The sequence below is a fragment of the Bubalus kerabau genome, chromosome 2 (assembly GCF_029407905.1).
Source record: "Bubalus kerabau isolate K-KA32 ecotype Philippines breed swamp buffalo chromosome 2, PCC_UOA_SB_1v2, whole genome shotgun sequence".
NCBI classification, from domain to species: Eukaryota; Metazoa; Chordata; class Mammalia; order Artiodactyla; family Bovidae; genus Bubalus; species Bubalus kerabau.
Window position 1 is genome coordinate 8,015,214 of NC_073625.1, and position 15,321 is coordinate 8,030,534.

Sequence of the window (15,321 nt, forward strand, 5' to 3'; positions counted from 1 at the left end):
ACAACAGTGCTATAAGGAGCGTCTCAGTAACAAGACAGGCTGAGGGACAACAGCCACTCAACTCCGGGCGCAGGCTCCTGCTTTTGCCGCCTGGGTGAAACCACAGGCCCAGTCACCCGCACTATTTCCTGCAGACGTGCATTTCCCCCTTGTGTTTTGGACCCAACTCGTACGGCTGGATCTGTGTCCGGATGCACACACGGCAGGATTCCTTTGATCATCCACCTGGCTGCCCCTGCTGGATGCTCCTAGTGGAAGACATTCTAGGACCGAGGGCAGGAGCAGTGGGAGCCATCAAAGAAAAGATTCCACAGCAGTGGGGCTCAGGGTCATCGAAGCCATGCTTAGTTTTAAGGGAAGACAATAAACTGAAAACATCATCCTTAAAAAAGAAAAACAACTCATAAATAAAACATGTTCGCATCCCTAAGAAAATTTGGAGTCATAGGAAATCTATACTTTCTTTGGTTCTATGGTGTTCATTTATCTCTTAACATTTTAACTTAGAAAAAGTCTTGAAGATCAATGCATTTGTTTAAAACGGTAGTTTATTCTCCACTGGAAAAACTACACATCTTATTATTCATTCATCAACGGTAGCTTAAAATCAATGGCATCTTAAAATTTAAGAAATACAGCTGAAGAAATAGAACACAGGATATGACACAGAGAACAGGAATGCAAATCAGAGTGGTGCCTTTCAGTTCTGAACATGAAGAACGCAATAAACATTCCCCCTTCTCTGGGTTACTGCCCTGCCACCCTCCTGACACTGACGACTGTGTGGGTTTGTGTGTGTGTCTGTGTACAAACCGTGTACACAGGAGTGGAGCATGCAGCTCCTTTAGTAGCAAACATGAGCTGATGAGCAGCCTGATTTCTATGTCATAACATTAAAGAGCTACCTCTTTAACTGCCTATTCTTGAAAGGCTATTTCGAAATTAAAACAGTGTCATTAAACAGCATCCATTAACTTGAGTTTAGTGAAAAAGAGGAATTAGATTCTGTCAGACCCAATGTCTAGTCAATGAATAAATATTTTCCTCAAACATGTGCTTTATGGAAATATAAAAACAAACCAAGCTTGGCCCGTCGTTAAGTCCAGGGATTTCACAAGCTCACTCATCTGCATTTGAGTTGCTACTAAGCTGTATCAAGGGCTTCCCCTGGCTCAGGGGTAAGGAACCCCCTGCCAACGCAGGAGATGCAGTTTCGATCCCTGGGTCAGGAAGATCCCCTGGAGCAGGGCACAGCAACCCACTCCAGTATTCTTGCCCGGAGAATCCCACGGACCAGAGGAACCTGGTTGGGCTATGGTCCATGGGGCTGCAAAGAGTCGGACACGACTTTTAGCAAGTAAATAACAAACAACAACAAGCTGTGTCAAAAATAAATGATTCTAGAGTTCTCCACACCGCCAGTTATGACCACAGAATGATTTTGTGTAACAAGATTACAGAGATGGAGAGGGAGGCGGCAGTGGCGAGGGCCCGGGTGACGTGGGTGGTATGTGCGGATGTGGGGATATGCACGTGGACAGAGCCAGGCAGGGCCACATACACTGCACAGTACATCCACATCAGTCCTTAGATTTCATAGAAACCGGGGGATCGGTACGTGGAAGTTCTCTGTACTTTTCTTTTCCCAACCCGTTACACGAGTCTATAATCATTTCAAGACAGAAAGGTAAAAAAAAAAAATTTACAGATGGGCTGCGATCTGTATTTTTAAAAAATAAAATAAAAACATTACTGCATAGAGCAAGGTTAGAAACTTATCTGACTACACATGCACAGACACTTAGGCGGGTGGGAGGCTTCACTGTGAACTGCATTCCTCACTGTGGGTTTTGCTCAAAGATGCTTGAGAAGTACTGAAAACTAAGGTTATTAGAATGGAAATAAAAATAACTCATTCTCTGAGTGCTGTGGACACAGTTAATAATGATCAATATTTCCTCATCTTTAGTAACAACACTAGCAACTAACATGACTGTCCGAAGTACATTACATGCGTTAACTCGTTTATTTCCGTGGGGTGGATCCTGTCACAACCCTCATTTTACAAATGGGAAACTCAGGCTCTGAAGGGCTGAAGACTTGGCCGGGGTCGTGAGCACTGGGCTGGGCTGTGGACACAGGAGGCAGCCCGGCTCTGGAGCCTGATCACTGTGCTTCACTAGACAGCATTGTGGTGAGCAGTTTCAGCTTGCCCCCATCTTTAGTTCTAGGTTATTCACCAAACGCTACGTCAGACACATCAGACCAAAAGGCAGCAAGTGTCACAGTGGCCCAAACAAAAGACATAAAAATAAAATACCTTCAGCCTCCAGTTATCTCCTACTTCAGTCTTGATTCTGTTTAACCAATTTTCATCAAAATACGCAGGATCTCTGCAAATAAGAAAAAGCTAGCATATTACGATCATGTAGCTCTCAAGCTAAAACAACACACACACACACAAACACAACTGAAATTCATTTGGCATCATCACTTAATTGTTATGTAAAAATGTATTTGACACATATAAGTCACAAAATAATTCAATACATGAGACTGAATGCAATTACAGTAAGTTTCTCTAAAATCAACCATTATCAGCTCATTAAAAACATTTTTTAATCAAAAACAAGCTAAAAGGTGAAAAGTGATAACATAAAGTTAAATATATTTTTAAAACTATACACTAATCTGGAATTAGTAGATACCACACTAATATCTAAAAACAGTCAAAGTCAATGACAATTGTTTTAAAAAGGTCAATGAAATATATTAGGAAGAAGGTTAAAATAAGCTATTTGGTTAATATTTCAATGCCTTTCATCCCTTACTACTTTGAAGGTCACCAACAACGTTACTAAAATTTTAATGTGCTTAAAGAATATAAACAGAGACCTGTTTATGTAATAGTAGGCATCAGACAAAACTGGATACTGTTTCTGTTTGCAGAAGCCCTAAATCTAAGATAACACTTGGATTCGGTGTGGACAAACCGAAACAAGGATATAACCTGAATATACTTATGCTTATTTTTCTTAGGAAAACCTCCAAAACGTCTATAAATACTAGAAAGAAAGAAAATAAAAAAGCTTTTAGCCTGGCATGATATTCATCTTGAAGTTCTTGACACAGATGCTCTAAGAAATTAAATTGTATTTGTTTAAGACCACAGGTTGAACACCTCTGACCTGCTCTAGGCAAGTGCTGAGTTGAAAGATCTATTCACAACATAACTGTCTCCATTCACACAAAAAATGTAACAGCAACCAGAAAAACATGTTAAGACAAAATCAACAGTCTCAATTTAAACTGTCACTCAAACTGACATGCACAATCAGTACTAAATTTCTAAGTTATCTTTAAATGAAATAACATGCTATCTAGAGTTTCAAAATTTTATTATTAAAAAAGAAAGATGTACTTAGTTAGGCATATGTATTTATGAAAAAAGTTACAAATAAGTTATCTCCATAGAAATCTACTATGATTATTTTTGAAGCCTGTACCAAAGTTAACATATTCACTTTATTGTCTCTTTAATTTTTTTAATTGAGATATAATTCACAGACCATACAACTCACCTGTTTGAAGTGGATTTTAGTATATTCACATTACCACAATCTAATTTTAGAACTTCTCCATCATCCCCCAAAGAAATCCTTTATTCATTTAGCCATCACTCCTATTTCTCTTTTTGGCCGCTAGGAATTACTAATCTGCTTTTTACCTTCCTAAGTTTGCCGTTTTGTACGTTTCATGAAATTATGCACTGTGTGGGTTTTTGTGTCTGCTTTCCTTCATTCAGCATGTTTTTTAAAGTTCATCCATGTTGCAGCATGTGTCATCCCTTCTTTCCTTTTTAAGGCTCAATAATATTCCGTTTATGGATACACTATACTTTGTTTATCTATTCATCGGCTGATATACATACTTCATGTGGGTATGTGCCTAGGAACGCAATTGCTGGGTCCCCTAACAACCCCGTTTAACACGTGAAAGATGACTAAACTGTTTCCCAAAGCAGCTGTACCGCTTTACATTCTCACCAGCAGCACACATCAGCTCCATTTTTTCCAGTCTTGCTATTTGGTGCTATCCCTCTTTTTAGCTATGTCTGTCAGAATGGATGTGAAGTACTGTTTCACTGTGGTTGTGATCTGCATCGTCGTAATAACTAATAATGTGGAGCATCTTTTCATGTGTTTGTTTATTGGCCATCTGTATATCCTCTTTGGATAAGTCTATTCAGAGTCTTTCCAATTTAACAATTGGGTTTTTTTTTTTTTTTTTGAGTTGTTAGTTTTTGGTTTTGGGTTTTTTTTTCCAGTATTCAGGATAAAAGCCCCTTATCAGACATAAGATGTGTAAATATTTTCTTGCATTCTGTGAGTTATCTTTTTACAACTTCTTGATGGCACAATTTGTGGCACAATTGTTTTTAATCTTGATAAAGTTCAATTTCATCTATGTCTGCTTTTTGTAGTATATCTAAGAAGGTTTTGCCTAATTCAAGGTCAGGAGGACTTACTCCTATGTCTTCTTCTATGATTTTCAACAGCTTTAGTTTTAAATGTAGGTGTGTTTTTGGTAGGTTATGGCCCATGTGCATAATGTAAGTAAAGGGTCTAACTTCATTCTTCTGCATGTAGATATTCACACTCAACTATTTTTGTTCCAAGCTTATTGTAGCTTCTTTAGTCAAAACTAATTTGAGTAAAACTGCAAAACGAAGGAACTTGCAGAAAACCGCTGAGGTACGTTACGGTGCAAAAAGGCAGTGGGGCCTCCTCGAGAACTAGACCAAGGACAGGAAGGCTGTTAGGAGTCTGGATGGTACTCGCCTGACTTTCCCCTTTGCTTCTGCCCATCCATACATTTTCTCTCTGAAGACCAGCTTTTTCTGTGTCTCCACACATGCTCCAAGTCTTCACCATGCCAGTTCAAGGAGAGAGTTTTTGAAGAGCAGCCCCCAGCCAATCCCAATTTTAAATTCCCAGGAAACTGCAAACGACGAAGCCAGAGTCTGTTTCCATCCCCAGTCTGACTGTCACGTGACCAGAAGGATGGAGGGAGCGGGACACACACTGGGCAGACAACCCCCCAAAAAGAGGCCTCTTGGCTTAAAACCTCTTGCAACAATATATTATGCAAAGAAAAAACAACAATGTAAGTGAATTCTATTAAAATATTAAAGCATTATCATGAAAATAATTCAGAAAATAAAAAATCCCATATTTCTAATACTTAAATCATTGAAAAAACCATAATCTAAAAATCATTATCACTGCCAGCCAAGGAACAGTCTTTCCAAATAAGAAGGACTCAGAGCAGGGCAACTTGTGAATCTGGTGCTAAGTGGGGGATGCTCACCCAAAGCCAAAGGCAAACGAGACTTACTGGTTGAGTTGCGATTCAGGGTCACACAGCTAAGAGAGACTTCCATCTCAACAGGAAACCCCTTAACTTATAAAAAAGAATGCTTTACAATGTTTAAGAAACTATACACTCTGAGAACTCCAAGACTATGAAATACTTCATTTACAAATTTAGAGTAACACAAATCGAAGAACTTAGAAAAATCTGAATAAAACATTTCAAGCCAAGCACTATGATACAGTTTGTTTCTTCCTAAAAGGACCACCGCATCAGAACCCCAAAACGGCGCCTAAGCAGAGAAGGAAGGACAGCCCAGGCAGCTGTTACTACCCTGTACTCAGCGCCGGGAGCGTCCGCGTCACGGAGCCCGGCACCCCGCGTTCATGGTGACCCTGCCAGGAAGGTTATCAGCGTCCCCGCGTGACACTGCGGAACGTCAGACTCAGGAGGCGAGTGATCGCCCCACGTTCACTAGTTAAGCGGCACAGCTGATGGTACTGCCGTTTTTCTGACAACAGATGAGTAGTCCCGGCCACCACTGTCCGCCGAGCACCTCGGGTCTGACACACGGCAGTCCCCAGCACCGAACAACGTTTGGAAAAAGTCACAGCGCTTTTACTGAATAAGCTTCCCATCTGCCACTTGGGTGGAACACAACAGCAACAACAGGAGTCCACAGATCTAAACTACGACACAAATGAACTATCTATGAAGCAGAACAGAACCACGGAGGCAGACAGCAGACTGGGAGGGGGGCGGGGAGGGAGGAAGTGGGGGAGGGCTGGGGGGGAGGCGGGGTTGCAGATGTAAACTGTTGGATAGAGAATACACAACGAGGTCCTACTGTACAGCCCAGGGAACTGTATTCAACATCCTGGGAGAAATCATAATGGAAAAGAGTATTTTTTTAAAAAGCACGTGTATGTAAAACTGAATCACTTGGCTGCACAGCAGTAATTAACACCGTAAATCAGCTATGCTTCAATTTAAAAAAAAAAGGAACAGTGGTCCCCAGCCGGCTTCCCTTTAAAGTGACTTTTTGTAGTCAAGAACTTTGACTCAATGTGCCGGCATCTAGCCATAACTCTGTTTCTCTACGTAGTTGACAATTTTCAGTGTTTTCTTAAAAACCCTAATTAACGTTCTCAGGCTAGGATCAAACAACATAAAGGCAATCTTCTCCAAAATCGGAACAGATTATAGTTCTGCATAGATATGTAACCAACAAGGGATAATCTTACTGGGAGTGTTCCTCATGAGTAAGGGACTATCTTTAGCTTCTTACTACGTCCTGACTCTGCTAAGAAAACAACACAAACCAACCACAAAACATACAAAGCCATTTCCTCGACTTTTCCAGTAACACAACTACTTGGCTATAGCTCCTTTGTCACAGTTTAAGCTAAAGGAAAAGTCCGTTAATTTTAATCTTTCATGTAATTCCACAAATACACTGTCTTCCTGTAGTCAACTGCCTCCACAGAAACCAAAACATTAAATTTTATTTCTACTGCTGCAATTATTAAAGTACCATAATATCCTTCCTGAATCCCCCAAATGAAGAGGAGGTCTGAAACAAACACTGCAGTTTGATTTGATTTCTTAATAAGGCATTAAAACAACCGGGGTACAGTTCCTTTACAGCGTTGGGTCAGTTTCTACTATACAACAAAGTGAATCAGCTACATTATACAAATATCCTTGATACGGCATTTTTAGTAGCAAACTTCACTATTTTTTTAAATAGATATGTTGATTCTTAGGTCTATTTTCTCATGATCTTTTCATTACCTAAAACGATCATTTTGGTCCTCTGCCATTAAATGGATATTGAAGAGTTAGCTATGATATTTATATTTTACATCCTTAATGACAACAAAAATAAAGTGAACTATGCTTTAGCCGCGGCTGTGTCTGAATGAGCAACACAGGCTCCGAAGGGACAGGCTTTATCTAAACCAAGGCAGGCGATCCAGTCCCACAGGCCCAAACGGCCCTTCCACCACTGTCCACAGCTTGACCGTCATTTCATCTCCTTTCTTTTCCCTCGTTCTTGGTCTCTGAAATATAAAACCTGACGGCACTGAGAGGCACCTCTTACAACTTCTGATCTGGCTCTTTCAATCAATATGTGGTTGTGGTAGAACAAGAAATAGGTTTGGTCTTTGTCTCTGGTTCCTGAGGCTGAACTCCTAAAACCCTGTGAGTTTCCTGAGTGATGGGGTGTCTTTTACAATTCATCATGAGCTGTTTCCAGCCATACTCGAGCTAATGCTAAGGGGGTGACTCACTGTGGGACCCCTAGACAGCTTCAGGACCCTGGCTGGTCCCAGAGGAATGTACAGCCCCACCCCCAACCTCCAGGAAGGGATGGAGATAAAGTTCAAACTTCCCTGAGGCTAATGACTTCACTTATGGCTCTGTAGTGAAAACCCCAAATAAACTCCGTACAATAGAGTTCAGGAGCCTCGGTGGGTGAGTACAGCCCTGTGCTGGGAGGGCAGTGCACCGGGGACACGGAGCTCTGCCCTGCCCTCAACCCCACGCTCCCCTGGGCAACTCTTTCATTTGGTTCCTGAGTTGGATCTTTTACAATAAAACTGTTTATCCTAAGCACAGGGCTTCCCTGAGTTTTGTGTCGTTCTCGCAAATATCAAACGCGAGGGGGTTCATAGGAACTCCAGCATTTGCAGTTGGCTGGGCAGGAGTGTGGGTGCCCCAGGACCCCACCCATATCCACGTGGCGTCTGCAGTGGGGGCGGTCGCGTGGGACTGGGCCTTAACGCTAAGTCTGCCCTAAGTGTCAGAATCAAAGGACTTCGACCTCAACTCGTGGGGCCTGAGTCTCCTCGGGATGTTGGCGTCAGGGAAACTTGATAGAAAATGACATAAGAGCGGGGAACTCTTCTTGGAGATAAAGGATAAAAGAAGATAAAAGTTGCTTTCTTTTCATTTCAAAGTCAACGTTTGTAATTCCATATTCATTCACTCAGCTAACGTTTACAGAACACCTACTGCAGAGCCGGACAAGTGGGTCTAGAAGGTGAGGGTGGCAGCAAGTTAAACAGGTGATCGGGGTGGGGGGGGGTACATGGGGAGACGGACGGCTATCGAGGGTGCCTGGCGGCTGGTGAGGAGGAGTGGCATTTGGAGGTCTGACTGATAAACATTGGGGGCAGCGGGCCAGGCCGTGCCAAAGCCCTGGGGCAGGAGACTCGTGAGGATGAGCCTGGAGCCAGTGCGGGAAAGAACACAGGAAAGTGAGGTCAGGATGGTGCCAAGTGTGCAGGTCACGTGGACTCTGATGTGTCATTGTGGGCCCTCGGTTTTCACCCCGAGTGACCTGGGGCGCCAGGGCTGGCCTGAAGCTGGACACCTGACCAAGAAACCCTCTGGCTGGTGCACGCACGTCAGTCTGCAGACAGGCAACTGCAGAGACACCGACGCTAGCCTGGAAATTAACACCATCAGGGCGGCTAGACCAATACAGCAGCAGTAAAGCGAGTAGTTTTCATCATAAACCTTTTTCAGTCCTAAAAATTCCACAATACACCTCTGATAAGTGAGGCACTTACCTTCACCTCACCCACCACAGTTCTGATGCTACACCTCACATAACAAAGAAACGCCCCCAGAATACCATCTGATATTCAGTCTACATTCAAATCTCCTCCATTACATCCTTGAGGTGTCTTTGTTTAAACAAAACCCAAGAGTCATGCACTGTACTTGCTTTTTTTGTTTTTGAAGCTGTGGTAAGAACACTTAACGTGAGCTCTGCCCTCTCAAGAGACATTCAAGGTCGGGGTTCAGGCGTTAGCCCCAGGTGCAGCGCAGCACGGCAGGCCTAGAGCCTGTGCATCGCGTGGAACGGGAACTCTATACTTGCAGAATAGCAACTCCCCATTTCCCCAAATCCCAGTCCCTGGCAGCCACTGCTCCACGAGTCTGACCACCTCAGACACCTCCCAGACGTCACGGGTGGAGTCTGGCCTCCTGGCAGCCAGTCGGCTACCGCCTGACACAACGTCCTCGGGGGTGTCCACGTTGCTGGCCATGGTAGGTCTTCCAAGAAGAGACATCCGACGTGTTCGGTCAGTGTCTGTCTGTCCGTGCCTTCTGATCTAGAACTGTTCACCCCTTTCTTGCTGAACAGACCAAGTCAATTGTCCCGCAGAACAGTCCACTTTCTGGATTTGTCTGGCCCTTTCCTCGTGAGTTATTTTCACCTCTTCCTCTGTAGCTCTCTGTAACCTGGAAGTCAGATCTAAAGGCTAGATTTAGCGATAGTTTAAAAACGTAGCTATCAGTATCTGCTATGGGTTGGATGTGGGATGTGGAGAAATCGGAGAGAGGTTTTAAGATCTGAGCAGCTCAAGGCCAGCAATGCCAACCACTGAAACTAGAGGACGTCTGACTGAGTGGGTCTGGGTAGAAGGCAGGGCTTAGCTTTAGATGTGATGACTCTGAGATGTCTTTCAGATCGACTGGAGATGCTGAGCCTAAACCAAGTCCAGCTGCCAGAGGAGAGATTCACGCTGGAGATAAAATCTGAGCATCATCAGGATACAGATGATATTCCAGGCCATGAGACGAATCATCAAGAGGTGAAGCAAACCAAAGAGAAGGGAAGAGGGGTGAGGCCTGAGTCTAAGGCTCTGCACCCCAAGGAGGGAGCACAGGAGAGGGAGACCAGCCCAGGAAATGCAGACCACCCAGCGAGACAGGAGAGCAATCCGGCCGGCCACAGCACTCTGGAGGCCAAATGTGAGTGAGTGTCAGAAGGAAGAAGCAGTAAGCAGATGAGCATCTGTCCCTGGAGCGTTCTCATTGGTCCCGGCAAGGACTGAGAGATCCTCGAGTGTTCCTGCCGGTCCAGGAGAGGACGGAGAACGGCAGCAGCAGCACGCAGGTAACTGAGGTCCCGAACAAGAGCGGCTCCAACGTGATGGTGGGGACACTGCCGGAAGTGGATGTGAGAGAGGTTGGGGGGGTTGGTCAGGGACAGGCGCTCCGCCGGGAGCAGGACTGGCGTGCTGGTGGACAGGAGCAGGGTCCTGCGAAGTCTGTTAGACACAGAAGCCTGCTGGTGGATGTGACCCCGCAGAGCAGGGGAGAGAAGCAGAGGGCCCACAGGGGTGGGCGTGACGGCGGGCCCCAGCCCAGCCCGCAGGCAGCAACGGGCAGCGAGGCGGTGACACGGATGCTGGCAGCGGTGGGGCGGCGGGGGGACAGAGTCGGGGATGCCAGGGAGACTTTCCTGTGTGTGTCTCAACGTTCTCAGAAGTATGATGGCCCCTATCTTGGAAGGTGATCAGAGGAGAGAGGGGGGACGCGGTGCTGGGGGTCTGCAGACGGGACAGCGGGAGGCAGCCCCCCAGAAGGAGACGGCAGGGCTGGGGCGGCACTGATACCGGATGACCAAAGGTTCCCGCCGGGAAACGCAGGATAACGCATCCCAGCATGCCAGTGTTTTTACCAGCCAGGCTCAGCTGCATCACAGACCTAAATATAAGCACTGAAACTATAAAACTTCAGGAGAAAAACACAGGAGAGAATCTTAGTGACCCTGGGTCTGGTAAAGGTTTCTTAATACAGTTTAAAAAACAAAACAGGTGAACTAAAAAAAAATTATTATTAAATAATAATTATTTAATAATAAAAAGTTCAAAAACATTTGCTCTGCAAAGACACTATTAATAAAGTTAAAAGGGAAGCCTCAGGCTGGGAGAAAATATTTTAAAACCTACATCTGAGAGCGAACATGTATTTAGAATAAAGAACTATAAATTCAAACAGACAGACAATTCAATTAAAAAAATAGGCAAAAGGGGCTTCCCTGCTGGCTCAGTGGTAAAGAATCCACCTGCCAATGCAGGAGACATGGGTTTGATCCCTGGGCCAGGAAAACCCCACATGCCACGGAGCAACTAAGCCCGTGAGCCACAGCTAGTGAGTCTGTGCTCTAGAGCCCGGGAGACGTGATTCCTGAGCCCAGGGGCTGCCGCGACTGAAGCCAGCACGCCCAGAGCCCGTGCCCCGCAACAAGGGAGGCCACTGCAGACAGAAGCTCACGCACCGCAGTGAAGAGCAGCCCCTGCGCTCCGCAGCGAGAGAAAAGCCTGCACAGCAACAGAGACCCAGCACAGCCAATAAATAAATAAAAGCATCAAAAAAAAGGCAGACAGGAGAGGGGACAGAGAAAAGGGAACCCTCCCACTCTGCTGGTGGGAATGTCAACCGGAGCAGCCACTATGGCGAGGAGTATGGAGGTTCCTTAAAAAACTAAAAAACTACCATATGATCCTGCAATCCCATTCCTGGGTATGTATCTGGGGGAAAAAAAACTCTAACTGGAAAAGATACATGCAGCCCAATGTTCACAGCAGCACAATTTATAATAACCAAGACATGGAAGCAACCTACATGTCCATCAACAGAGGAATGGATAAAGAAGATGTGGTACGTATATACAATGCAATATTACTCAGCCATAAAAAAGAAGAAAATAATACTATCTGTAGCAACATGGATACAACTAGAGATTATCATACTAAGTGAAGGAAGTCAAAGAGAAAGACAAATACTATATGATATCACTCATATGTGGAATCTAAAATATGGCACAAACGAACCTGTCCGTAAACAGAAGTGGATGCAGGGACACAAAACAAACCTATGTTTACCAACGGGGAAAGAGGGTAGACAACAGATACATTAGGAGTTTGGGGTTAGCAGATATAAATTACCATATGTAAAATAAAGTCCTACTGTGTGGCACAGGGACCTGTATATAATAAACTGTAATAAACTCTGATAGAAAATAAGATTTTAAATATATGTGTATAATTGAATCACCCTGCTGTACACCAAAAGCTAACACAGCTTTGTGAATCAATTATATTCAGGTTTAAAAAATTTAAAAAAAGACTACCACAAACTGTTCACCAAAGGAGATATAGACATGTGTATACACACACACACACACACACACACGAAAAGATGCCCAACGTCACTAGTCATCGTATTGAGAGAAATACAAATAAACCCCACAGTGATGCACCCTTAGACAGCCACTAGAATGGCTATAATGAACAACACCGGCTTCAGCAAGTGTTGCTGAGGCCGTGGGGCAACCGGAAGACTCACACACTGCTTGTGGAAATGTGCGTGGTGCACTCACTTCAGAAACAAACTGGCAGCTTCTTGAACATTAAACATACAACCAGTCATTTCACCCTTACATGGAATTTTGCCCAAGAGAAATCGAAGTGTATGTCCATACAAAGATGGGGACACCAATGCTCACAGCATTTGTGATCGACTGTGATGCTAGCAGAGCCTCACTCTACCTGCAACAGCCCGGACTACAGTAGCCCAGGAGTGGAGGGACGGATTAGCGTGCCTGTACAATGGAACATCGTGCACTCCAGGAACACGGGCAACAATACGGAGGAACCTCTGATTGTGTTGCACTAAAGGAAGCCACCACCTCTCCCTATAAAGGCAAAACATACTATGAGCCTATTTACATAACTCTCTATAAAATGCAAATTAACTGACAAAAAGCAAATCCGTGGTTGCCCTGGGGATGTGGAAGGGTGGGGTGGTGGGTGCTGGAAGGAGGGGCTGAGAAAAATCTTTTGAAGTGATTGATATGCTCATTATCTTGACAGTTTCCTGGGCATCTCCACCAGTTAAAAAAAAAAAAAAAACAAAACCCATCAAATTCTACTCTACAAATGTGCAATTCAATGCACCTCACTTTGATTTCAACAAAGCTATTTAAAAAAGGAGGGGTAAGCCCTCAAAAGAAATGAAGAGACAAGGAGGAATCGTAAATGCGCATTATTAAGTGAAAAGAAGTCAGTCTACATCCTGTGTGACCGGAAAAGGCCAAACAGTGGAGACAATAAAAAGATCCGTGACTGGGGGGTGGGGGCTGACTAGGCAGAGCTCTGGGATTTTCAGGGCAGATGCTATTCTCTGCGCTGTAATGAAACTCGAGTGTATGACATGGAGTGAACGCTGCCGTAAACTGGGAGCTGGGTGATGACGATGCTTCCACGCGGGCTCAGCAATGGTAACAAGCGTCCCACGCGGTGGGGACTGACAGCGGGGGAGAGTCTGCATGGGGTGCGGCACGGAGCAGGTGGGGACTCACCAGACTGTTGGCTCAGTTTTTAAAAACTTCTCTTATTGTAGTAAAATATACGTATGATTTATCATCCAGACCATTAAGTACGTTCACACTGTTGTCCGACCATCACCACCATCCACCCCCAGGACTTTCTCATCGTCTCATACTGAAACTTTTTTCCACTCAGTTTTGCTGTGAAACTAAAATTGCTCCAAAAAACAAAGTCTACTGATTAAAAACAAAAAACAGGAGAGGTGAACCTACATGGGCAAACAGCAAGAGAGAACGCAGCAACAAGATGCTGGAAGCAGAAAAGCAGATGAGCAGAAAATGACTTAAAAGAGGAGAGAGAAAAATAAGTTGTACTAACAATAAGGATACTATGAATATATTTGATAAAATTTCTACTAAAACAACAGAAAAGATCCAGTTTAACTGCTTGGCTCAGACAAATGAAGAGACCTGCCCTTTCTCTGGGCATCCACATTTCGCAGGCGTTCCTGGGGTTGTCCTGGTCCCTCTGCTGGTAGATGTTCTGACCAGCAGCTGAACATCGAAGGTCTCCAAGGCTTCATGTACACATGTGTTCTTCTTACTCCATATTCTTCCCTGAGCAATGTAATAATCCACACTCACGGCTTCCACTGAGAGACACCCAAATGGACATCTTCCTCTTGGACTCTTCTGAATGCGAGCCCTGCAGAGCTGCCTGCTAACTTCGAAACTTTCACAACTTTCTCTGCAGCGCTTGTTATATTAGCAAGTTTGTTTCCATAGTTATTTAAAAATCCGTTTCTCTGCAGGTTATGAACTCTCTGAACGCAGTTACCCTGCGGTCTGTGCTTCCCCCTTCTGTCACCAGCGCTGGACACAGAGTAGCTGTTCAGGAAATATCAAACTGACAGAGGAGGAAGCTTCTGTGAAGCTGTATGACGCAATTATTTAAAATAGATAATACAGAACAACATGGATGAGTCATGAAGACATTATGTTGAAATAATCAGACACAAAAGGGTATCAATTGTAAGATTCCACTTGTAAGAAGGATGGTGTGGAACTCAGAATCATGGCTATCTTGGAGACAAGGGGTATTGATTACGGAAGGGCACGCGGGGAACTATCTGGGAGCCTGAAACGTTATACAGTTCTACCGGGTGGTGGTCACACCAATGTGTGCACACATCCATGCATACAATACATACAAACATACACATAAATTTGTCACTTTTTTTTAGTATGCTTTTTGGTCTGTGTTATACCACAACAAAATGAAAAAAAAGGGATTCATTTTGAGAAAAAAGAGTGAAATCTTGATGAGAAATACATCTACAAGACTACAGTAAATTAGAACAACCACTTGGCAGAACATCATGCATGTTATGATCTTGGTTTGGTAAAATAGTATGTACAAACAGGCCTTCTCCTGGTTTCTACAATTGAGAGAAATCCTACCCAAAGTAACTTAAACAAAAAACTCATTTACTAACACCGACTTGGAAAGCTCACGTAGCTATGCCCACTTGCCCACAAATAATTCTTACTAAGAATTTGAGTGAAACCCTCGAGACTGTTTAAAACGCTATCAGGGCACCACTTAAAGGTGACCATGGAAATCACAAGCCCATTCTTCTCAGCGTTAGAACCAGGGCTGGTCAGGTTTTAGGCAAGCCTCCTTGAGTTCCACCAAAAAGCCTACACGCCTGTGTATCAGGAGGGATGTGCCATGTGAGTGCAGAAGACGGCAAGCTATAGTTCTCAGGCATGGACCCCTAATGTGAAAGGCAGGCAGATTCCCCAAAATGCAG

The 15,321-nt window shown here is 44.2% G+C and overlaps 1 protein-coding gene across 4 annotated transcripts in view; it reads right to left on the reverse strand.

The window, feature by feature from the left end:
• HOOK3 (hook microtubule tethering protein 3) overlaps nt 1–15,321 on the reverse strand; it is an 87,856-nt gene that overhangs the window by 62,765 nt on the left and 9,770 nt on the right. For all 4 annotated transcript variants that reach the window (XM_055566977.1, XM_055566979.1, XM_055566980.1 and 1 more), the window contains exon 3: nt 2,321–2,393. In XM_055566977.1, the coding sequence (XP_055422952.1) occupies nt 2,321–2,393 (73 nt within the window). The remainder of the gene's footprint in view (nt 1–2,320; nt 2,394–15,321) is intronic.